The 24,923-nt window shown below is 28.8% G+C and overlaps 1 protein-coding gene across 1 annotated transcript; it reads right to left on the bottom strand.

Annotated features, from left to right (window-relative positions):
• Positions 1 to 127: 127 nt before the first annotated feature.
• On the bottom strand, positions 128 to 23,606 carry LOC134831446 (homeotic protein distal-less). Its single transcript, XM_063845178.1, has 7 exons — positions 23,492 to 23,606; positions 19,207 to 19,382; positions 16,261 to 16,439; positions 704 to 854; positions 549 to 644; positions 248 to 485; positions 128 to 146 (listed from the first exon to the last, which is right to left on the bottom strand). Exons 1-7 carry the CDS (start codon positions 23,587 to 23,589, stop codon positions 128 to 130), a joined length of 957 nt encoding a protein of 318 aa, XP_063701248.1. The 5' UTR covers positions 23,590 to 23,606.
• Between the last annotated feature and the right edge of the window lie 1,317 nt (positions 23,607 to 24,923).

Raw genomic sequence — 24,923 nt, 5'->3', positions numbered from 1 at the left:
TTTTTTCTCTTTAATTTTACACTACGCACTATTTTTTACTTCATTTATATCAATATTTGTATCTTTTTTCATTCATTTATACACAATTTAATTAATAATTAATAGTTTCAATTAGATACGATTGTTGTTAAACGGCAGGCCATACGCTGGAAATACACAGAAGAAAAAAGTTTTTTATTATTATAAATTGTTTTTTTTTTTTTTTTTTTTTTTTTGAAAAAAGGGATAAAGTGAAGTAAAAACTTACGTCAATAGCGAAGGATTTGTTTCCGGTTGATACCAATACTGAGGCATATAGCCGCCCATTTGTGTGCCTGGATGCGATTGCGGGGGTCCTGGATGCCCGTGATTTGGGGGTGGTAATTGAGGTTGCGACGATGGCGGCATTGACATATGCGGCGGCGGTGGTTTATGATCTCCTCCGTTATTGCCCCATTGCGGCAATGGTTTTTGCTCCCATGGGACTTGAGATGGTGGGCTAAGGCCTGAAATTTTTTTAAATTTAATTTAGTTCATTTTCTACTTTTGAAGAGTTTAAAGTAACTTACCAGGTGACAATTCGCTAACTGGCGTACTTGACGGCGTTGGACTATGTCCTGGAGGTAGGAAATTTGAAGGCGATCCACTACTTGAGCCTCCTTGAGCTTCAAAAGAAAAAAATCATGAAAATTTGATCAAAGAAAAAATTTGTATGAAAACTCACCTCCATGCATATTTTGATGCTGTGACGGACTATGGCCTCCTTGTCCCGGGCCTCCGCCGCCTAACGGAAGTCCGCTACCCACGCCCGGAGCTTGTGCTGCCTTCATCATCTTCTTATACTTTGATCGTCGATTTTGAAACCAAATCTTCACCTGCAACGAATAAAGTCATAAGTATAAGACAAAAGTGACAGAAGATGTCAGAACTGATCAAAATCGAAACGAACGAGCTCGTATAAATTGATGATGTAGCATTTTCTGTAGATACAAAGGATGTATGACGAAGCATTTTAACTTGTTGGTGAAGAAGCAAAAGTGTCGAGACATTGAAGTATTAGAAGGATTGTTAGCAGCAAAAATCTAAAAGTTCATCTTCCATTGAAATGTTGTTGAATGAATAAAGTTTCAAGAAGCTTGAAGGCCTGTCACCAATCAAAAGTCAACTTGAAATAAAAAAAATTCTTTTAACAAAAAAGAAACATTTTTCACACCAAGCAAAGTTTGCCGTTAGCACTAAACCAACAACGCTCATAATAAAAATTAATAATTGAATTCAAATTTTGCAACTGCTGATCTAACGCGATACGATACATGTTTCGCTAGAGAGACAAGTCTCTCTCACGTAAACTTTGCACGTCGTCGTCGTCGTTCGCAAAGAGCTTGAACGTGAAAACCTTGTAACAATTTTTATCAAGCCCATGCATTAATATGCGAAGTGTGGTTGTTCGGATCTAGAGTTCTAACAGATCAAATTGATCAATTGCGAGTGGCATGCATTTGATAAAAACCGAATGACGAACATCGAGAGAAGAGGAAAAAAAGTGATCTTTAAAGAAAATTAATTAAGTACCCGAGTCACGTACTGCAATAAAAAGTGATACATATTTTTTTCCTTTTACAAGTTTTTTGCTGCTGCTGCCAATCTTGGAACGGTGAGTGCACTTTTTTTCTTGTTATTTTTTTATCAACTTGGGACCTTGATGATTGACAAACTCGTGAGGATAGTTGTTTTGACCAAAAAGTGACGGAAAAGTAGCTAATTCAGGTGAGTTCATTCATGACACTAACTAAGATACGAATCATTGACCTTTAACACGACTTGCCACACAATCGACAGCAACAATGTGCGATTACATGACAAAAAACACGATAACAAACGGTAGCAAATTTTTGTCTTCCCATTCGCATATTTGCTGCTAACAAACAAGCAAACGAAACGACGACAATAATAATATTTTTAATTCCTTTCTTTACGCGTCGTATTGTCCTTTGGTTGCAGCAGCAGCACAAAAAAATTTCATAAAAATAAATGAAATTGTAAAGTTGCCACCAAATTCCAACAGTCGGCACAATTTAAAGACCTTGCGGTAGTACGCATCCATGGCTCTCGTGCTCATAAGCCATACACTCACACACATGGTTACTATGTGCAACGAAAAAAAAAACGCATCATGCGGGAAGATCAAACATCATTGCATGATACACAAGCTGCGTACCGTGTCGTATTATTGTGAATTTCATTGCAGTTTTCACGCTAAAAATTACCAAGTACTCGCTCACACCACATATTTTTGCGTACAATTTCAATATGTACATTTTTTTTCTTTTTCTCGTAGAGAGATCAAGAAAAAATGGAACAGATTTCTTTTCGATCACAAAGTGTCTTAGAAGAATCGCTATTAAGTGACGCAACAGTCCAAAAACTCTTTTTGTCATGTGTGAACTTTTCTTTCTTTATCTAATGATCACCCGAAATTCGCCCACTTGAGCTTAGAAAAAAAAGTTCAAATCTTGAAGGGGGACAGCACTTGTCATTTACTTTAATGATCATAATAAATTTCTTCAAAAACATTTTTTTTCTTTAAAAAAAAAATAACAAAACAATGGGGACACCAACAATCATTTAATCAAATGAGCATAAATTTTTACAGCAACGGACTACAAAGTCATCATCATCATTTAAATTGTCGTAAAAAAAAATAAATTTAGTCACCAAAAAATATGTTTCTGTTTGTCATACCATTACAACAACAACAACAACAAAATACTACATAAAGCATAAAACAACAGAAAAACATTGTCATGGTCGGTTTCTCATGCGATTAATGTGCATTTCGTTCACTTATGTCGATGCAAAACAAACTCTGTGCTGTAGCTGTGTAGCGAAAAGAAAAAAAAAGTTGCTTTAAATTATCATCATCAAAGACTTGTAGAGCATCATAATTACATCAATCAAAGTTGGTAGCATACCTACGAACGATACGGCGACGACGCTGATGACGACTCATGCAAAGGAAGCAAGTGAATGAATGCAAAAAAATAAAATAAGGTAAATAAATTGATTATTCATTTAAATTTATTATTATTTTAGCTTTTTTATTGCTACAATTATTATTATTTTTGCGGTGAATTTGCTCGTGCAATGATAAAATAAAATAATGATGTTTCATTCATAGAATATTTGTGCTTGCAAACGAACGGAATTAGCATTTTACATTGTTTATGAGCATGGGTGAGAATGTTTGAAATTGGAAATTTACGAATTTGCTGGATTTATCATCTGAGGTAAGATTTTTTTTATTGAATATAACGTTTTATATTTCAAAATATTTTAGGATTCAAAATTAAAAACTTAAAGGAAGAACCAAATTACAAGATTTCGTTTGAAATTTAGACTTATAAACATTTATTGATGAGAAGGATACTATAACCGAACAACTATGACATCAAATGATATAAAACCATTCGCAAACTTTGCCTTTCAGATCATACTTTGCCTTTCAAGACACGGCTTAACAGAACTTTCGAAATATTTCAACCTAAACAAAAATAATCACCAAGCCACAGAACTTCAAAGCCACAGACAAACAGGCTAAACATTCTTAATGATTCCAATAGTATCATGATGTAGGTATGCTTTGTTAAGACAGAGTAAACGTTTTTACGTTTTGGAGATATGACCGAGCGTGGTACTATTCAACCCTCGATGGGGTACGCGCAGAACTGGTGACTCCCAAAACTGTAAAAACCAATAAGTTTGCAAATTTTAGACGATTGGCCATAGATATACCATTTAACATTAGGTAAAAAAGAAACGAATTGATAAACTGACCAGCAAAAATACCGCTCGATATAAAACGAATTCTTAGACCGATGACATAAATTCAAGCATATGTCTTTTCTATATAAGATTTTTTTAAATAACGAGAAGCTTTAAGTCACTTTTTATCTTAAACTTAGGAAACAAAAACATTTTCTTCAACGAGTTCCGAATTCATTATAACAGCAATCTCTTAATTTCTTACCATTTTTTTTATTACTGAACAACTTCTTTGCTATAAAAATTTTCATATGACCTAATATTTTAAGTTTCATCCAAATCGATGAACTTTTTATGCAAATCTCTTCAATACCGTAAATTTTCACCCCGTTCCATACAACAGAACCAACCAATTAGATCAATATTGAATTCTTTTCATCTGGTTTGCGCATTCAAATGTCCTATTAATTTATGTTTTTATTTGCATTTCATCATCATTCGCACATAAAAATAAATTCATTTCATTTAATTCATAAATTCCTTCTATTTTATCGTTTTTATTCTCTGCTACCTGCTACATTTTTTTGTAGTTGCGCACCAGGTAAGCGAACGATCGGATGAATGAAATCAATGTGTGCGTTTTACGAGATGATCATGATGATAAATTAATTGAATGCGTTTGTACAAAAAGATTATAATAATAAAAAAAATTGAGACAGGTAACACGATAATAAATTACTGAAACATGTGTTTTGGTTGTTATTGATGTTGCTGCCGTTATTATTGTGCATTATTTGCACACACTTTTAGGAAAGTAATTTATTTATTTGAAGAATGGAAAGTTTGCTTAAATGACCTTGACATCTTTTTTTTTATTTGCAGTTTTCTCAGGAAACTGACCTTGACAGTTTCTAACATCTAAATAACACAATGATAAATAATGCAAAAAAAAACTTGACAAATTCCCTTTAGAAAACAATGCATTTTACACTGCATAAAATATCCATTCATTTGCAGTGCACAAAAAAAATATTTTACGATAATTTTACGCCGTTCACGTCGCAGCGTGCACGAAAACGATGAGAAAACATTTTGCGCTGCATGTACCGCGACAACAACTGCAACGGCAGCAGCAGCAGGCTGAGACAAAAAAGTCTCGAAACAATAAAAGCCATGAAAAAAAACTTGATTAATTGCATAAAAATCCCATTTGACAAGTTTTTCTCTTCTCGTGTGTATATTGATCGCCTGATGCGGACATGGTCTACATTTATTTATATGGCATGAGTAAATAAAAATTTATTGTGCATTGAATTAATTGAAAAATGATCAATATATATAAATAAAATAAATTATTATCAAAACACGAGTGCAGAAAAAACTTGTCATCTTTATTGATGATGCCTCACTTTGGGCTGGATTCCAGCGAGCGATCACCGATCGTCTCTTATTAGAACTTATTTATGAGTTAGAACAAATATTTTTAATTGCAAAAACCTGTTGAAATTTATTCCCATCGATCGTCTTGTTTGCGAGAAAAACGCATCATCGCGCTTATATGGACACGTAGTTATAGATATGATGAACTGATTAAAAATTCATTAACGCCATAAGACTGGAGAAACGAAGAAGAAACGGTGCACCAAAAAAATCTCTTTTATCAATCTTTCCATTAGAAAGCAATAAATCCTGCCATGTGATCGATTTGTCGTGCTGTAACATCTCATAAAAATGCATAAAAGTGTTGTTCCAATCACTTTTTTTTTCGCTGCATCAGTTATTAATAATTAATATACGGAGACTTAACTATTTCATTAATATTGAAAGGAAATCTAGTAGTCGTCCGTATCTGGAACAGCAAGTTCGACTTAATTTCATTATTTATTAGATACTGCTGGCTTCCAATACGGGATAACTTATGAATATTGCAGTTTAGTATCCATCTTCTCGCACAGACGACGGAATGATAGATGATGATGAAATCCAAACGAAGCAGATTCTTATCACTCACTCTAAACAATATTTATTTAGATTTATGTTAATCAACATGAACGTTCGTCTTTGTATACGCAACTCGTAAAAATTTATGAACTTCCTTATTATTACACAGATTCAATTACGGTAATTAAGGGCATGCTGCATATACAGTTTTTGTGTGTCAATTGCCTCGCTTTTTTGGTGAAATAGTTTTTTTTATGTTTCGTTTGACTTTTGGGAATCGATTTGAGTTGTTTGAAAACATAAAATTTCAATCACTAGACTGAATGGGAGGGCGCGCATTTCAAAGAAATTGGGATCAAATATCCATCCCGTCTTTTCGGTAAAATCATCACGCACGTTACGAATGTGTTATGTTGTATATGAATATATGATAATAATTGGGTTTAAAGTTACTTCCCCCTTTTGTTTTGTGTTAGATGTGCCTCGAATTTGATCACAAACATACGTTTTAATGATGAAATGCCCTGTGACGAGGAAGGAGATTTATTTGGGCTTAAAAGGAGTTAAATAATACGAAAATGAGGTTAATTTCGAAACATATTAAAAATTGAAAAATTGAATTAGAGAAATGAAAAACTATGAGAAATCTGTAGAAGGCTGTGAATTTTTAAAAAATTGCTTTGCTCGTCTATTAACCATTTTAGGATAAAACAAGAATAGTTTAACAATCTAATGAATAAATTTAATTATTTTTTTCTTTTGAAAAGAAAAAAAAATTTTTAACTGAAGTGACCTGAACCTTTTTACTTAAAAAGATCTCAACTGAAAGATTTTCATCTGAATTTTTTTTAAAGTTCAAAAACTGTATCAGTTTTGAAACTAGGAACCATAATAGACACAAAAAGCACGAGAAATACTTGAAACTCCTTATTTGAACTTTGATGACCTTCAAATGACCTTGAAAAGTATTTAAAGGATTTTGAAGTAAAAACTTCATTCAATCTCATTTGAATTTTCTTTTAAAGTTGAACTTTGAGGTAAAAAATTGTATCAGTTTTGCAACTAGGAACCATAAAAGGCACAAAAAGCACAAGAAAGACTTGAAATTCCTTATTTGAACTTCAATGACCTTCAAATAACCTTCAAACGTAATTAAAGGATTATAAAGTAAAAATTTCATTCGATTTATTGAGCTAAAATTAATGACATAAAGCTCCTTTAGCACAAAATTCTTCACTTTTCAAACCACAGAGAAATAGAATTAACATGAATCGGACAATCGAACCTAATTAAAAGCGGAATTTGAATAAATTCCGTACTATGCTCGAGAAATCATCACTCCCACTTTTTAACCCCCTTTTTAATCATTACAAAGCATTACTCGGTACTGTTTGAAATTATTACAAAGTTGCATCACTTGTTATTAACAATTACACATCGAATCGAATTAATACAAATACAAAAAAAAAATTGAAACTGCTGCTGTGGTTTTCCATTAAAAGAGCCTCTCCAGTGAATTATCTGTCGGTACGTGAAAAAATTGTGTGCTTACTGTTCCATACAATTAACGTAGATTCACAAAGTACGCATCAAATGTGGTCGTTCCATTATAATTTTTCATTTTATTTATTTTATTTTTATAATTTTTTTTTATTTTATTAGAAATATTTGTTTGTTGCGTAATTCACGAAGCATGAATTATTACAACATTTTTTTTTTATTTTGTTCCTGATGATGAGTTATTTTTTGTCATTTTGACAAATCGAGTACATTTGATGTTTCAACGTGATTTAACGCACTTTTTCCTAATGATAATAAAAAAAAAACTTTTCTCGCTCTAATGAATTAAGTAGTTGTTGGTAGCCCAAAAAGTTCATGACATTAGAAATATTAAGTGTGAAATAATAAAAATCACATCATTCATCAAAATATTTCAAGTAAAAAAAAAATGTCAAGTGTGTGTGAAAAAGGGCCCCGAAAAAATCTGATGCGTGCCATAATTTTACTAATAATTTTTTTTTAAATTACGTTACTTAACTTTACTCAAAGGAACACAAAAAATATTACCGTCATCATCATCATTATTATTGTTGGTGACTTGTCACTTCAATTCCTCAAAAAAAAAAACTTTTTTTTTATATAAAAAAATGTCACACAGCTCAGTCAAGCAATAACAACAACAACAACTACGTCAACTGTGATCGACATGACATGCCATGACGCATTTTTTACTAGTTTTTTTTTTCTCTAAGCATGATCCGAAAATTTAGTTACAAATAATGACGACTTGATTGTATCTCCCTGCCTAGCTTCTAGCTGCTGCTGCTTCAGTCATTCGACAACGGTAGTGGAAAAAAGAAACAAAAACACGTGATATGGCGTGTTTAGGTCCGTAACTTGTCTTGACTTTTTTTTTATTCATTACATTACAAGACAATACAACAAAAAAAAAAAAGAGTTTTGTTTTATAACAAAATTTGTGCTGCGCGCGATAATTTGACGCGAAAATTTGATTTCAGAGATTTTCTGTTTTCAAGACAAAGGAAAATTATTTTTTTTTGTTTTGTTTCTTTATTGTCAAGATTGCTGACGAAAAAAAAAGACAAAACAAAACGTTGTCTAAATAATTTATCGATGTAAATTTTTTACGTTGTAAGAGATTGAATCAATGAATAAATAATGTGGGAGTTTGTGTCAATGTGTTTTTATCGTCCCTTGCATGTTTTTGGTTATATCATCAGATTTTTTTATTTTTCCATTTTTTAAATTTATTTTATTTAATTTAACAAATTTGTTTAAAATATTTTTTTTAAGAATTAGGAAATTAATTTTTTTCCAATTTATTTAATTTATTGAAGTAAAAAAGTTAAATTAAAATTTTAAATTAATTTTTTTTTATAAAATATTCATTTAAAAAAAATATTTTATCAATTAATGTTTTTATTTTTTTAGATTTTCCTAATTATTTATTAATTTTATTAAAATTATTTTTGTTTCAATTAATTTATTATTTTTTAATAAAATACAATAAAATTAAAAAAAAATAAAATTAAAAAAATAAATATTTTATTTATAAAAAAAAAATCATTTGAAAAAAATATAGTTTTATTAATTTATAGGTATTTATTTAATTTTTTTTATTTTCTAAATATTTATTAAATTTCATAAAAAATAAAAAAATTAAAAAAAATTTTTTTAATTTATTTTTTAATAAAAAAATTTATTAATTTTTATATTTTCTAATTATTTATTTTAATAAAATTAAAAAAAAATAAAATAATTTTATAAAAAAAAAAATAATTTTATAAAAATAAATTATTTTTTTTTATTTTTTTTAAAAAATTAATTTCAGAAAAAAAATATTTTATAATATTTTTATTTTTTTTTTTTTTAAATAATTAATAATTTTTAGAATAAAAATTAAAAAAAAATTAAAAATTTTTAATAAAATTTTAAAAATAAAATATTTTTTTATAATTTTAAATATTATAAAAATAATTTTTAATAAAAAAAAAATTATTTTAAAAAATTTTTATTTTTATAAAATATTAATTCCAGAAAAAAATAATTTTATTAAAATTTTTTAAATTTATATTTTTAATTTTTTTATTAATTTTTTCAGAACAAAGGAAACTTTTTAAACCACCGTTCGTGATTTTTCATGCAAGTGTTACAACCGCGAAGGAGACAAGACTTGGAAAGATAAGAAACTCGAAACTGAAGACACACTCGCAAGACATAATAAACAAGAAAAATTGGGGAGGAGTACCCCGAATGCATGTATGAAGCAGAAAAAATTTGTGTATTTTTTAACATGTTGATTTTTTTATTTTGTACTTTTTTTTTGCTTGCATTTCAGACTCGCTGCTCTGAAAGTGTCTGCAAATGTCTGAGACTGTTTGTTGTTGGTGTGCCCGTTGGCTGTCTTTGTCTTTGCTCTGCATGTTCTCCCAAGTCTCTTGTTGTTGAAGGAACGCGAAGCGAAGGCAAAACACGGCAACTGTTGCTGCTTGTTTGGCGAAATGAAGAAATATAGTAAGGCACTAATAGTTATAATAAAATAATAATGAAACGTTTTAATAATAATAATAATAAAGATTGTAGTAAAAATTATTATTATTATCACCTCATACCGTATTACCGGTCGACGCGGGCTCGGAAGACACACAGCGAGCGCGAGAGAGAGGGAGAGAAGGAGAAAACAAGAGAGAGACGAGGCCTGTAATTGTTTTAAATTGTTTACTTTTTACTGTTTAATAATAATGTGTGGTGCAACTCGAACGAGGTAAGTGAGTGTGGAATATGCGCGAGGCAGTATTTGATGATGGAAACATCTGCATTAAGTGCGCTTCTGTTGCTGCACTGCCTTATTAGGAGACAGCGGCATCGCAATGATAGATCTAGAGAAATGTGTTAATTATCGCGCAATTCTTGAGAAAACCTTCGACTTGACGATGAGAGAAAGGAGCTTCATAAATTTGTGATGAGTTATTTTTTTTTTGTTTCGTGGTTATTTATTGGGAGAAAGAGGCGTTTTGAAAAAATCGTTAAACACAAAAAAAAATAAAGGAGAACCGCGCGGATGGACACAAGAAATTCAAAGAAGAAAGGAAAGACAGACAGCGGGCGCCTTTATTTTTTAATATTTATTTATTTATTTCTCAACTCGCGCTACAACAACAACAACACACATGATTAACAACTCCCCGAAAAAAAAATACATTTATATGCTTATGAGTCGAGGAACTCACAATAAAAGGCAGATGCAATTAGTAGAAATGTTCCATATATCATTCTAATTAATTTTAAAAATTATTTATTAATTTTCATATATTAGATTTATTTTTTTTTAAATTTTATTTATTTTTATTAATTTGTTAAAATTATTTTTTTTTTAAATTTTAATTAATTAAAAATATTAGAAAAATTATTTTTATTTTTTTTTAATTTTAAAATTAATATTTAACAAATTTTTATAAATAAATTTTTTTTAATTTTTTTTAATTTTGATTTAATTTAATTTAAAAAATAGTTTTCTTGAATTCAAAAAACTCATAAAAAATTTATAATTTTTTTTTATTTTTAAATATTTTTTTCAAAATTTTAAAACATTCTTGAATTAAAAAAAAAATCATGAAAAATTTATAATTTTTTTTAACTAATTAATATTTTATTTTTTTAAATTATGTTTAATTAGGTAATTAATTTATTTAATTTTGTTATAATTTTTTAATTTTTTATTTATTTATTTTATTAAATTAAATTATTTAATTAATTTTCAACTTAATTCCAAATTAATCTTTTTTTAAATAATTTATTAAATTTAATTAAAATTTTTAAAAATAACAATTTAAATCTTTCAAATTTTAAAGAATTAAAATCCTCATAGATTATAAATTTTTTTTAAGTCAAATATTCATTTTTGGTAAATTTTTAATATTTTTTTTTAATTTTATTTTAATTAAAAAAAAAAAATTAAATAAATTTCTTAATTGTTTCAGCCTATCGTAAAAAAAGCGCACAAACAAAAAAACAACAGTAAAAGACGTAAAATGATGTTCGAGGCATAGAATACGGGATATGAGACAGCGACCCGCCGACATGGGCGTGAAATCTTTCAAAACTTAATTTTTTGGATCTTCGATGTTTTTTTTTCAAAATTTTTTTTCGCTCGAAAAACCTTCATTAACACTCGATGTCGATCAAGTGAGTAACTAACTAAATGTCATGCTAAAAAGCCATCATTCATACTTTTTTAAAAATTTATGATTAAATTATTATTTTTGTTCTCCATACAAATTGTTTAAATCACTCGCAAACAAACATTTTGTTTAACATAAATTATTGCAGCAACAACAACAACATCAAAAGAGTGAGTAAGTGCAACAGCGAAAAAAAAAACTGATTTTAATTGTTAATTTTTAAACGCAGAAAAACAAACAAATTTGTATTGTCTTGTCATTTTTGATGTTGCTTCGGTGCAGCAAGAAAAAAAAACGAAAGCATCTTAATTTTCCGAAGGTCTCGCGAGAGTTATAATAACAAGGCGAGGTGTCTTGTGAACTTTCTGTCTCGCTGTTGACATGTTCCCTCGAAGAAAAACGCACATACGGAGAGATTATACTTTTAAATTGGAATCACTTAGCATTATTTAATCGAGTCAGCAGCGAACAAGCAGAAAAAAAAATCATGAGACGACTTAATAAAATTGAATGAGAACAAAGTTGTAGAGCAAGTCGAGCAGAAGAGGTAATTGATTGCAATAATTCACCCACTTGTTTTAATTTAAAATTATGATGAATTTTGATTTGGTTATTCAATGTACGGTACGAAGCGTTGTGTGTGTGTGAAAGGTGGTGTTGAATTAAATTTTATTGTTTTTTACTCCTTTTCTTTTTAGAAGTCTTCTTTCGGAGAATTACACAGACGCACGCGAGACAGAAAGTGTTTCTGAAATGAGGTGAAGGAGTGAGATTAATTAGAAAAGTGACATGAAAGTGATTTCAATTACCTTACTTGGAAATTGGAGTCACGTGATGCGATCGAGAATTTCTAGGTAAGTTTTTATTAACTTTTAGCTTTTAGATCTTCAGGAGAAATTTCATTACTTACTGAAGATTTTTAAAAAGCTGAAAAAATCGAATAAAGCTCAAATTTTTTTTTCAGCATTTTACTGAGTTTAAGAACTCCCTGAATTGTTTAGAAACGAAAGCTTTTGAAAAATCGAAGCGATTAATACTTTATTTTCGATCTTTTTAATATCAAATAAAGTTCATTAAATTGTAAAATGATTTTATTTGATATTCATAAGACCAAAAATGAAGTTTTAATCGCTTCGATTTTTCAAAAGCTTTCATTTTTCAGCTATTTGGAGAGTTCTTAAACTCATTTAAATGCTAAAAAATTAAAAATTTGAGCTTCATTCGATTTTTTGGATTTTTTGAGAATCTTCAGTAGTTCTTAAAGCTAATTTTCGTTTTTCAGCAATTTGGAGAATTCTTGAACTTATGGCCTTGGACCAAATTGGTAAGTATTCAGCCTCGATCTGAGGATCTTCTGTGTGTCAAAAATCTATTTCAATTAATCCAAACCAAGCATAAAAACCTAAGGACTTTACTAAACTTCAACTTTTCAAACGAGAAACCAATCCATCAACATTTCTGTTTGCATTTCCATCACCGAAGCACATGCAATGTCGACGTGAAGCGATAAGAACTTCGTTTTCTTATACAAACATTGCCGCGCGAACCCGCGAGATGTGTAAAAATGTTCATCATAAACGCAATAAAAATTGCAACATTCGACTGCACCTCAGCAACGCAACCGTTGAATGCGCTCCATCGCATACGTATCGCAAAAAGGGAAAAGTAAAAACATTCTTAACGTACCTTTGGATCGAATAACTAAACAAAAGATATTCCTTCTGTTGTTTTCTGTTTTCGTTTTTTTTTTATTGTATTTCATTCCTCGTTCAACTTTTTTTTATTCGCGGTTTTATTGTTGTTGTTGCTGCTTTTGCCTTCAAGGAACTGTATTTGTTTTTTTATAGGCATTTCTGCTGATGTGATGTTACAATTGCTAACCAGACAAAGTCGACAAGAAGGTTTCTTTTTCGTTCAACTTTGATGACCTAATTGTCAAAGTTTCGGTTCCTTAACGACTCCCTTGAGCTTTGAACTAATAATAATTCAGGAGTTGAGTTAATAGAAACCGATTCGGACACTCATTAAATTAAAACCAGACCGCATTTTAATTTATTCATTTACGAGTCGTCGTAAAATTTTGTCGAAGGAAAGAAACACGAGAATGGCACACTGTAAAATTTGTAGAACATTAATTAATTGGCGCCTTTGTCTCATGTTTCGTCGCAAAGTTGAAGGCAATTGAAAAGTCTTGCCAGAGTTCAAGCAACTTTGTATAAGAAGTTACCGTAGATAATTCGAAATTTTTCCTCGACAAATAAAAGTGTGGCAGAACCATTTATAATCTCTTGTGATTTGTTCAACAACAACAATGAATCAATGGCCAGCGAGGTGTTAACTCAAACACAAACCACACATCGGTGATAATTATCGGAACGAATTGGATTTGCTACTGCATGGCAAATTAAATCAAGATTTATGACTTGGTTCATGTCAAGATGGAGTGAGATGGTTTTGGATCAAGTTTGGTAAGTATTCTGCCTCGATCTGAGGATCTTCTGTGTGTCAGACAATCTATTTCAATTAATCCAAACCAAGCATATAAACTTAACGAAATTAAGAAGCCCGATTTGAAGATCTTCTGAGAGTCAAAAAGTCATCAAAGTTCCTTTCTGTGGATCTTCTGTGTGTCAAAAACTTATCAAAGCTCGCATCTAAGGTTCTTTTTGTTTAAAAAAATCATTGAAGCTCCAATTCTAAGTACTTTCATGTGTCAAAAACTCAAATTCTGAATCACAAAAATTCTCATGACACAAATTTTTCCATCCAAGTTCACAAGAATCTGCTCTTGTTAAGACAAAAGTCATGTCAAGTCACACACAAAACATTTCTTTTAAATTATTATTATTAGTTTTAATTCGATTAACTTTAATTCACACATACACAAGCATTAATGTCGATTGAGCAAATGATATGCGTCAACACTTTGTTTTTACTTTTTTTTGCGAGTTTTGCGTTCTTGAACTCCAACTACTTACATACCATCATCGATCGCCGACTTGACTGACTTTTTTTCTGCTTGTTGTTCTGTAGAAACAAAAGTTAAATGAGATAATGATCTTCAAATATCATAAATTAAATGCGAAATACTATACGATCCAGCTTTCAATGTTGAATGAAAGGGGAGGCGCAGTGCGATATATAGCGGCGATGACTTTGTTTGACTTGAAGTCGTTTTTTTTTCTGCATGTTTATTGAAGAGGAATTACAAACAGTCATGAAATGGTTCTGAGTTAGTTTAAACGACATAGCAAAAAAATTACTCATTAATCAATTTCCTTTTAATTTTAATTAATTTTTTTTTTGTTGTTTTCTAAGAGAGAAAGAAAGATCTCTTAAGCTCACCCGGATCCGTCATTCATTGAGAAATCTCGACCGAATATTAATCATCAATCATCACCTTTCAATGCACGTTTGCCACACTTTTTCACGAAGATTCATGCTTATTAGAACTTCATTAATCATCGATTCGATTGTTAATATTTTGAAATGTTTTCGGAACCGAAGATGAAAAAAAAAACATTTTATTATGATTTGTATTGAATGAATCAATTTTTTTCGTCGCTTCTGATCTTGATTAAGATTTCGTATTGTTTCTTCGATTATTTTAATGATGAGTGAAGGTGTATCGAATGGACTTCAATTAGGTTTTCGAAGGTGTTACGAAACGATTTTCGAGTGTCAAGGCGATTATGATCTACAATTCTCTTCAATTTATTATTTTTGAGATTTTTTGCCTTTTAAAAGCAACAAATTTTACATTTTTACTTTAAAAAATGTACTTAAATTGAATATTTTTGACACTTGACACTCCCTTTTCCAAATAAAAAGTTTAAATTTTGAATCAAATTCAATCAAAATTGAATAAAAAGCCAAAATTTCACCGCAGTTGTTTGTTCCTGCGTGCAATTTATCCACATTTGCATTAACTAGCTGTCAGTCAAATGCAAAATTCAACCAAAAATATCAGACTGAGCATAAATGTCTCTAACCAAAAACAAAAAAAAAGTATCATAGTTCAAAAAGTTTTTCCATTCAGTGAAACAAACAACCAATCTATGCTGTCATAAAAAATTAAAAAGCATTCCTTGTTTTTACCCTTACAAACAAACCAAAGTACTTTTCGACATATATCGATCATCCACGCCTGTTGTAACTTTCGTGGTACAGTCACTTCCTGTCTCCTACTCGCTTCATTATTCATACTTTCGTACGAACTTCAGGTTAGAAGGAAGAAAAAAAAAACTCCTCGATTGATTGCAGTTCGATCGATTTTCAGTCATTTTCAATCAAAACTCATATGGAAGGATATTCGCGTGCACTTTGTCTGTCATATTTTATTAAAAACTTTTCAGTTTTCATGAAAAAATAAAAATAGTAATTGCAGTGTTCCATGAGTAGTGAGGTGAGGCAAATGAGAAGAGAAAATTAGAATATTTGCGGTTGCGATTTTTTCACCCTTCACTGCGGTTTGAGGGAAATTTTTCATAATTTTTTTTTTTTTTTCTTTGAAGTGGTTTTTCATTGAATTATTTTTTTATTCAATTGAATGATTAAAGTGTCATTCGTGTGAGTTATGTTAGCTGGACGACAACACCCAAAAAAAGCAGAAAAAACGTAAGTGGGAGTCAATAAAGTACGTAACAGGAGGAAACGAACGAAAAAAAAGCAATAAATGTCACTAAAAGCAAACAAATAATAATGGTTTATGACACAACGAAATTTTTTGGGGTTTTTGTTTATGGAAGTCGTCAGTCATAATATTCAAATTCGAAAGAAAAGTCGAGCAGCGGTCTATCATTATAAAATAAGTCAACTCGTAAATTTTCGATTCGATTCGGGTTTGTTGATATAATTTGAAAAAAATCGGACTTACCTGTGTTTGTGTTAGTCCAAGACTAGCGGCAAGCTCGGCTCTCTCTGGTAAAGCTAAGTATTGGGTACGTTGAAAGCGTCGATTTAGTTGTTGGAGTTGCAGTGAACTGTATATTGTCCTAGGTTTTCGCATTTTCTTGCCTTTGCCGTTTACCCGTAAGCCACTTTCTTCCATTTTATCTGTAACAGAAAAAAACGACAGGATATTAGATCATCATTTGACCTTTGAAATAATCAATCAGGTGATGCGGAAGTTTTTTTCTTTGCTCAAGTCAGTGAGTTGTCATGTCTCAAGTCGTTCTGAAGAGCATTTTTTTGCTCTTTTTATTGATTCTTTGTACTAAAAGTCAAGAGCCAATACGAATCAAATGTGATTCTAAGAGGTTAAATAACGATTCCTTTAGTTTAATGGAAGGCACTTGTGTCATTTCGAATCTAAATTTAAAAGCACAAGACATTGCAGTGAAAGAACTCAAAGATTTCAGTTCCAAAGTTGTAAAATTTCGATTTTCGTTGGTTCATACATGGACAAGAGTCTTTTGCGATGGATTTTTGGCAATAGAAAGATTTTTAGCAAGCAGTATTGAGCTTAAAGTACTTGAAGAAAACTCCTTTCAAAGATGTCATAAATTAATAGAAGTAGATTTCAGTAAAAATTTACTCAGAACTCTTCCAGAAAATCTCTTCAAGGAAAACTTTCGATTGGAATTTGTTAATTTCGGATTCAATCGTCTTGAAGAAATTCCAGAAAAGCTTTTTGAAAGAACTGATTTGAAAAAACTTTCCTTGAATGACAATTTAATACGAGTTATTGATAAATTTCCTATTGCTCCGAAGTTAGAAATCCTCGATTTGGAAGGTAATAAGTTGCTGAATCTCGATGCAGAGGAATTAACAATGAAGTATACAAAGTTAAAGGTCATTCGGTTTGGCAAAAACTTCATTTCATGTCCTCGAGCCGATCTAATCTGTCAAAATTTGAGTGCTATTTGTGCTTTAAGTGATTGTGAGCCATATGAAGTGACAACTATCGAACCTTTGGATGAAGATGATATCAAAAAAGATTTGGAAAAGTTACAAGAACAACAGAAAGTCACAAATTTCATCATAATTGGAATCGGTTCTTTGCTTATCTTGCTTTTTATTGGCTTAGGAGTTACTTGGATTGTAAAGAGAAAGAGAAACTCTTCCAACTCAAGATCAGAAGATTTTCATATGGATGAAGAACCAGTCTTTGTTCCTCCCAGAGCTTCCGTACCTTGTGATCCTTCGTATTACGAATATGTTCAAAGCGTCAATCGTGATTCACAAATTTATGATAGCTTGAATTTTAATCAGTTTCAGAACTAAAGCGGATATCCTAATCTCATAATAAACTTCCTTTTGAATCATTCAAAGAAATTCTTTTCAGTTTTTACTTGAATCTTCAAGAGTATGGCTGAAAATTGTTTTGGAGAGACTTTAAATGAAAAATCTTCAGAAAATGAAGAAGAATCAAATGTCGCTTTGTTAGTCGTTCTTGGAGTACTTCTTCTTTTCCTTCTGTTGGGACTTTTCTTAAACTATTTGGGAGTCAGGAGGATGAGAAAAATTAAAATGAGAAAAGCTAGTCATGATGATGGAATAGAGGGAACATCTTCAACCAATCGTCCAACCGTTAGTCAAGATGATCCATACTACGAATACGTGGAAGGCTTTAACGATGATCAAGAGAAAAAAATTGAATCTTTGGGAGATGAATCTAAAACTGATGGTCCTGGTTATGATCATCTGAATTTTAAAAAAGTTTAAGAAGACTTTTGTTAACAAAAAATCTGATTATTGAAATCAAAAAAGAGGATTGAGACTTCCATTCTGAGCAAATATATTGAAATTCGTTCTAAAAACGACTCTTCGTAATTTAACCTTCAAATAACCTTGAGATATAAAGTTAGTTTTAAACTTAATTTTTAAGTTGAAGTTAAGTTTTTCTCATTGTGTCTCTTCAAACGCTTCGTTCTTCTTGTCACGCTCCAAAAATTCATCAAAAAATAATGGAAAAAAATTTTCTAAAACTCGTTCATGCAAAAATTCGTCTTTCCAATCTCTCTTTGGAGACAATTTGCCGTAACTTGTCGAACGTCGTTGTTTTTTATTACACTTTTTTTTCTTGATTAAATTAAAGCAGAAAAAAATACTTGTACAGTGTGATAACAAACGACGTCCGACAACCGAATGAACGAACGACGAATAAAAAGTAGGCCTATGTTAATGACTAAAAATAAATATAAAATATCCGCAAAACAAAAACAGCCCACGGCAATTCTGTTATGATACCACAATAAAGTTAGTTGTCGTTTAGTTTTTTAGTATGGAGACCAATAAAAAATGAGCTCTTTCTTTAACAGTTTGCCACAAAAAATCACAAAAGCGCGTTTTGAAGGCATTTTAAGGATAGAAAACGAGTTTTTTCGCACTTTTATCGGTATCAACGGAAAATGTAGAGTAAGTAATTAGCCTTGTTGTATAGATAAATTAGTCTAGTCCCGCTATCACACACGCTAAAAAAAGGAAAAATAACAAATATTGCGTGTAATGAACGTCCTCTATCTATCATAAGCCAACAGCGCCTGTAAAAACAACAACAACAACGAAAAAAGCAAAGAAAAAGGCATATGTTCCCTTAAATTTAATTAGTCGTCTCTCGTTGTGTGTGTTTTTTGTTGCTTCTGTTTTTTTTTGTTCGTTCGTCGCAGTCGCCGTTGTAATAAATAATTATTAGTTTTATTGAATTTCTATCACAATATTCACAGTTTAGACATATTTTGTGGTAATGGTGCCCCTTTCAATATTTTTTTTTTCATTGTACGAATTTGTTCAGTCAACCCGAAAAATATTTCAATAAAGCGTGGCACATATGGAGAAATGTTTAAGACCTTGAGATTTTTTTATTTTTTTGAAAACTTACCATCTTTTGGTGGACTAGCACATGGCGGTGCATAACCACCCAAGTGATAACTCGAATATGCTGAATTTTGATGCATTGGAGGGAATGGATAGCTGAGGGCGCTGCGTGGACTCGGGAAACTGTCTTGTCCGCCTTGTGCGCTAAAGTGTTGATAACCACCGCGAATGGCACCGTATCTGAAATTTAAAAGGAAAAAAAATAATTTTTAATTAATTTTAGTTAAAATAAAAAATATTTTTAAAAAAATGTCTTTTTATTCCTGCAGTTCAAAAATTTATTTTAAATTTTTTTTTTTTTTAATTTTTTTTTTTTCAAAAATGTTTAAATAAATAACTAAATTTATTTTAAAAAATATTTCTCTAATAAAAAAAATATTTTTGAATTTATTTTTAATAAATAAATTTTTTAATTTTTTTTAAATTTATTTAATTAAATTTTTATTTTTTTTTAATAAATTGAATTCGGGATTTTCGATGGTAAAAAATTGATATTTAAATAAATTGTTTTTTATTTTTAATAATTAAAAATAAATTTTAATTAAAAATTAATTAAGAAAATAAAAAAAAAAAAAATTTTAAAACAAAATTTTGTAAAATGTTTGTATTTTTTTAAAAATAAATTTTATTTAAAAATTAATCTAATATTAAAAAATAAATAAAGTTAAAAGAAAATAAAATATTAAAATAATTAGATAAATTTAATTAAAAAAATAAATAAAAGAAAAAAATTAAATTAATTAAAAATAAAATAACATAAAAATAAAATAATTTAAATTTAAAAAATTAAACTTTAAGAATTAATTAAAAAATTGAATTTTGATTAATTTTTTTTTTCTTAAAATATTAAATAATTATTTTTTTTTTCAATTTTTCTTTCACAAAATCTTTTAAAATAATTCTGATTATGTTAAAAAAACTAAATTATTGCACAAAAAAATTAATAAATAAAATATTTATAAGAAAAAAAGAACGAAAGTGATTTATTTCCGCACACACGAGACTCACATTCATCATTCATTCTTGATCTTGAAAAAAAAAGTAAAAAAAAAATTAATTAATATAAACAAATAATTAAAATCATTAAAAATTACATAATAATAATGATCATATATATTAATATTTATGTGTTGAGTCATTCAGTCATGCTGCAGCAGAGAGCCATATACACGTATCGCGCCGCGATGATGATGATGTGTAGGTAAATTATAACTTAATTAAAGCAATTACCTACAATTGGTTCACATTTACTCCGAACGTGTGGCTCATACACAAAAAGTTTTTTTCTTTCATTTTTTTTTATTTTTTACTCGAAATGATTTTCTTTAAAAAATAAAGAAATACTTGAAAAGTGTGTTTTATTGCCAATGTTTATTGATTATTTGATTGGAATCGATGGATGTAGGTGTGAAACTTGAATGAAAACTTGTCTTGAAACTACACGGAACGAAACGACTCACAAACACCAACAGAAAACTTTTCAAGGTTCTCGCTCGCTCGTACATTTTTCAAACAAACGAGCACATCGCTGCCAGCGGTAAATATTTAGCGTGAGTATAAAATTGAATGAATACATCACTTCACTCGATCTCTTGTTCTTATTATTATTATTGTTATTGCAATTGTTGTTGTTGTTGTAATGTGTCATGCTATATTGTCTTTTTTTTACGTCGTCGACGTTGTTGTTACAAATTACACAAAGTTACAAAGAAAAATTTTTATCTCTCGAGGAATTGTCTTGCTTCTGAGAAGTTTCATGATCAAAAGAATTTAGCTCTCCGTTAAAATAAAAAAAAGAGCAAATTTTTTTCAAAGAAAATTTTATGAGACATTTTTTAAGTAATAAAAATTAATATTTTTGAAAAATTTTAGCTTTTTTAAAAAAAATAATTTTTAATAAATTTTTTCAATTAAAAAAAAGTTTTTAAAATGTCAGGAATTTAATTTAGTTTTTTGAATTCACTAAAGTTTCTGATAAAATTTTGAATTAAATGGAATTTAATAATTTTCAGTTTTCAATTATTAAAAAAAATATTAATTAAATTAAATTATTATTTTTTGATTATATTTTTTTTAATTTTTAAATAAAAATTTTTAATTCTACTTTAGAGGAAGGTTTTTCTAATTAAAAATATTTTATTAAATGAATATTTTTTTAAATAATTTTTTTAATATTATAAAATTTAAATTAATTTATTTATTTTTAATTATTTTTAATTTAATTTTCATTTTTTAAATTTATTTTTATTTAATTTTTTAAATTAAATTGTTAAAATAAATAAATTTTTAATCGCAAATTTTAATTTTTAAGTTAAAAAAAAATATTTGATATTTCTTTTCGAAGAATTATTTTAACAAAATAAAAAATTTAATAGGAAAAAATTAAATTTTGAACAAAATAAAAAATTTGTCAATTTTTATTTCTTTTAAAATTAAGATTTTTTTCCAAAAAATATTTTTAATTGCGTTAAAAATTTAAAAGAAATAACTTTTTTGAATAAATTCCCTCGAAAAAAATCAACAAAAAAATTTTATGAATAAAAATATCATTAAATGCTTAATTTTGTCACATTCTAGCAACATTAGTCGCCCATGCCTTCCATTTTGTCGTTTATTTTTTCGACGTAACGTTTATTTTATCACCATTTTTATTCGTGTTTCGCGTTACGTAGCATGTTGCCTCATAAATAGCTCAAACAACAACGAAGCAAAAAAAATAGTAGTCACTTGTCATTGTTCAAATTGTTCAAAAATAGAAACGAATTTCCTATGACGACGAATCGCAAGTCATGCTTCTTGTTCTTCTTTTTTTTTCTTGTACTTCATTTTATTTTTGTATTTTTTTGTGCATTTGCGTCATAAAATTCTTCCATCCATTAACATTCTTCTCTAATAAATAATTTTTCTTTTTTCGTACATTTTTTTTTCGTGTGGAGCTTTATTTAATAAACAGAAAAAAAAGAAAAGAAACGCGAACAGCTAAGCAAGCAGTTAGTTAGCAAGCGAGAACCGAGTGCCGAGGCAGTAAAAATAAATGCGACTCACTGAACTGTGTCTTGTAAGAATTTTTCTTGGAAACAATGGACGAATGTGAAGTTGCGTGTTTTGTTGTAAAATACAAAAAAAAAATCATACAAAAGTTTTTTTTATTATTTATATTTTTTTTTTCTAAAAGGCGCTTTTGTTACAACACGATAAAAAAAATAAAAGAAAAATTTTAAAACAGACATTCATGAATAAAATAGACAAACAATCACTTTTTGACTTTGGCAGGTCGATTTATTTGTTTATCATTTTGTAAGAATGAATTGAAATTTTATTGATATGTTTCACGATTTTTTTTCTTGTTTTTTGATTGACTTTAAGACAAATCGAGACAAGAAATTATTTTTTTATAATTTTTTTTTTTTTTTTTTGGAAAAGAAACACGCAAAATTTTTATCGCTAATTTTTGTTCGTGTTTGTGGAAAAAATGCCGAAAATTTTTGCGGGCAATATTTTGCGTGTTTAGATAAAAAAAAATATTTAAGTGAATTGTTGAATTTTTTGTTGAATATTAGAAAACATGTGTTTTGGTTTTGTTGGTCACTTATTGGAATTTCATGAATTTGTTAGTTTTTGATTGATTGACGGATTGATTTTAAAAAGAAAAGTTTTTTCTCACTTTTTAATGAAATTCGTGGAATTTTTCATGATAAATAATTAAAATGTAAAAGAAATTTTTTAAATGAAAAATTTTCCGTCGGAACAATTTTTTATTTGGAAAATTTGTAAAAATTTTTTTTTCTTCAATTTAAGAATTAATTTATAATTCTTATATATAATTATTTAATAATTAATTTTAATTTATTATAATTCTATTTAATAAAAAAAATTAAATAAAATTAAAAATTATTCAAAATTAATGAAAATTTAAAAAAAAAAAATTGAATAAATAAATTTTTTAATTATTATTTATTTATAAAAAATTATTGCAAATTTTTATTTTGAATTAAATATTTTTTAAATTATTTTTTTTTTACTTTTAAATTAAAAAATCTCCGTCGATCTTTTTTAAAAAAAATCTAAATAATATTTTTTTAATATTTTTTTTTTTATGATTATAAAATAATAATTTTTATTTAAAAATCAACTAAATAAATTTTTGATAATTTTTTAAAACTTTAAAAAATTAAAATAAAATCTTTCCGTCGATCATTTTTTTAAAAAATAATTTTTAACATTTTTTTAATAATTTATTTTTTTAATTTCAGGTTCGTCTTTTATTTGAAATCTCTCAATAAACTCACCCATGCTGCAGCTCCACGAACGCCGATTTGTTCGAGCCGGGCGTCGTTGTGCCGCCATCCAGATACTTTGGCGTGTGCGGGGCATCGGGCGCATCCATGCCCGATTGCGGCGTACTAGGGGGCCCTTCACCTGTCGTGGTGTAAGGGCTCCCCAAGTCTGTAAAATTCAACGTGTTGGCGCCTATTGAGGCCACTTTTTCTAAATGAATTTTGCCGGCTTTTGATTTTTACACTTTTGCGAGATTTTTCTGTTTTTTCGCTTTTTATTTAATATTTTTTTTGTTTTAATTAAATTAAATTTTAATTTAATTTTATTTTTTAATTTAATTTATTTTAATAGGAACTTTTTTTTGTTTTTATTTTTTTTTTAGTTTTCAAGTCTTCTGGCACAAACAACAATTAATTTATTATTTATCCTTCAATTATTTTCGAATTAAATCACTAATTTTTTTCTTCCTTTTTATTTATTTAATATTTATTTCCTCTTTTTGTTGTTATGTCACCCAAAAAATCACTTTTTGTTTTATTTTTATTTATTATTTAACAATTAATTAGTGAGGATAAATAACAGAACAACGAAAATAAAAAAAACTCAAAAATATCAGCCAATTAATTAGAAGGTGTCTTATGTGCGTACATTATGTGTCACGTTGCTTGCCGGGGCCGATTATATTTTCGAATTGGTATTTGAACGACAGTGTAATTGAATTTAATTATATAAACAAAAATTAATGATGATCATTTTCATTCCGATGTGCTGCGGTATTGTTGTGTAGTGTGTAGTTTGTTGCTCATCATCGCCCGGTTTATTCACCTTCCACGATGGCTTCTTCTTATCGCGCGCGCACACGGAAAAATTCTAGACGTGGGCGACAGGTTATAATTATTTGTCGTTATAGTTTTATTTTTTTTTTTTTTTTTTGATGAAGTTATTTTTTTTATAAAAAAAAATATTTTTTTTTAATAATTTCAGTTCGAATTATTTTTCAATAATTTTTAATTAAAGTAATTTCACTTTCTTTGCAGGAATTTTTGCTTTGCAACTCTGATGAGGATGATTATAGAACACAAAAATTAATACTATATAATTTTTGTGTGTCTTGATCGAAAATTTTTTGTTGTTGCAATCCGAAAATTATTATTATTTATCTCCCAATATCGGTTTTCAAACCACAAGCAGGCGAGAGCGAGAGATTAAGTCAAGTACGATACGCGACCAACCACGATCAAAGTGCGTGAAAGACTAAATAATAGTCTTGTGTTAATAATAATACTAAACTACCAAGAGATCTGTGTTTTTTGCAGCTGTACACCGTACGTACGTGTAACCAAGTATGCTTTATACGTAGTTCTATCGATACAGGTACGAGACATACGTTAATCCCGCCTCCGATGATGATTCGTCGAATGTCGGAACGAAATGTCAGTGCGA

The sequence above is a fragment of the Culicoides brevitarsis genome, chromosome 2 (genome assembly GCF_036172545.1).
Source record: "Culicoides brevitarsis isolate CSIRO-B50_1 chromosome 2, AGI_CSIRO_Cbre_v1, whole genome shotgun sequence".
Classification (NCBI taxonomy): domain Eukaryota; kingdom Metazoa; phylum Arthropoda; class Insecta; order Diptera; family Ceratopogonidae; genus Culicoides; species Culicoides brevitarsis.
Note: the sequence above shows the minus strand (reverse complement) of the source record. Positions and strands in the feature narration are given on the sequence as shown.

What these genes read in the sequence shown, in the direction of transcription:
- LOC134831446 (XM_063845178.1), bottom strand. Translation starts at nt 23,589, where the DNA reads ATGGATGCGCCCGATGCCCCGCACACGCCAAAGTATCTGGATGGCGGC. An exon ending in TGCTAGTCCACCAAAAGATG is followed by an intron (nt 16,440 to 19,206) that starts GTAAGTTTTCAA and finishes TTTCTGTTACAG; the next exon opens with ATAAAATGGAAGAAAGTGGC. An exon ending in AGTTAGCGAATTGTCACCTG is followed by an intron (nt 486 to 548) that starts GTAAGTTACTTT and finishes AAAAAATTTCAG; the next exon opens with GCCTTAGCCCACCATCTCAA.